This window comes from Otolemur garnettii, unplaced genomic scaffold, assembly GCF_000181295.1.
Source record: "Otolemur garnettii isolate 467f Iridium unplaced genomic scaffold, OtoGar3 scaffold00038, whole genome shotgun sequence".
NCBI lineage: Eukaryota > Metazoa > Chordata > Mammalia > Primates > Galagidae > Otolemur > Otolemur garnettii.
The window spans coordinates 10,569,742-10,570,817 of NW_003852433.1; the positions used below are offsets into that span (position 1 = coordinate 10,569,742).

The following is a 1,076-nucleotide window of genomic DNA, read 5'->3' on the forward strand; positions in this document are numbered from 1 at the left end:
GCTCAAACAATCCTCCCTCCTTGGCCGCCCAGAGTGCCAGGATTACAGGTATGAGTCACCACACCCAGCGAGATTATTTATTTTTTATTTATCAACATATGTTGGAGATGGCCCTACGTCAGCACATGGCATGCTTTGTCGTTTTATTTTATAGTGGCACCGAGTTCCTTTGAGTGGTTAGAGGGTCTTATTTGTAGTGAGTTTCCTACACATGGGCCCCGAGGGGGTTTGCATTCTTTGTCTCTGCGTACAGAACTGGTAAGAAAGTAGGCTGGTCCAAAGGCATTTTGCATAGGATGGGTGAGTCAGACGAGTTTTTAGAAGAGGGTGAAATGATGTGTGAGATTGAAATGTCAAAAGATGAGGCCAAAAGGGCCTTCTCGGCAGAGGTGCCAAAGCATGGCCCCCACGCTGGACGGACGGTGTCGGAGCTGGACTGTTGGACTGTCTTCACCAGCACAGGTGGAAAAGTCCAGCTGGGTGGGAAACCAGATCTCACCGTAGTTAAACCAAAATCTTTAAAATACCGAGTTGGCTGGGATTGCGGTGTGTGGGTAGTAGGGGACTCCTGTCCCTCTTCCCTGTGACAGTCCTTCTGAGACATGTCCTCTGTCCCTGTCTGTCCCTGCAGAGCAAGCTAGTGAAGTACTTCAGTCGGCAGCTGTCCTGCAAAAAGAAGGTGGCCCTGCAGGAGCGCAACGCCGAGCTGGACGGCTTCCCCCAGCTCCGGCACTGGTTCCGGATCGTCGATGTGCGCAAGGAAGTCCTGGAGGTGACCCAAGGGGACCCGTGCCCCCTGCCCCTTGCCGGCCGGCAGCCCTCCCCTTGACAGCCTCTTGGGCTAACGTGTCTAGCTACGCCCAGAGTGGCATCCCTGGCACAGAGTAGGCTCTCAGTAAGGATGTGAGGGCACACAGCATCTCCGATACTGTCCCAGTGGGGTCGTTAAGAGTGCGAGTCTAAAGTCAGTAAGACTCTTTCTCAGCTCTGCCACTTACTCATGAAGTTACCGTGGCCAAGTCACTTCACCTCTTAGATCAGTGCTGTCCTGTGGAACTTTTTGCCATGATGGGAAT

At 52.9% G+C, this 1,076-nt stretch overlaps 1 protein-coding gene across 1 annotated transcript in view; it reads left to right on the forward strand.

Moving 5' to 3' along the window:
- The window catches only part of KSR2 (kinase suppressor of ras 2), a 424,985-nt gene that overhangs the window by 96,127 nt on the left and 327,782 nt on the right, over positions 1 to 1,076 (forward strand). Inside the window, exon 2 of the mRNA XM_003789934.1 lies at positions 632 to 772. Coding sequence (XP_003789982.1) covers positions 632 to 772 — 141 coding nt within the window. The remainder of the gene's footprint in view (positions 1 to 631; positions 773 to 1,076) is intronic.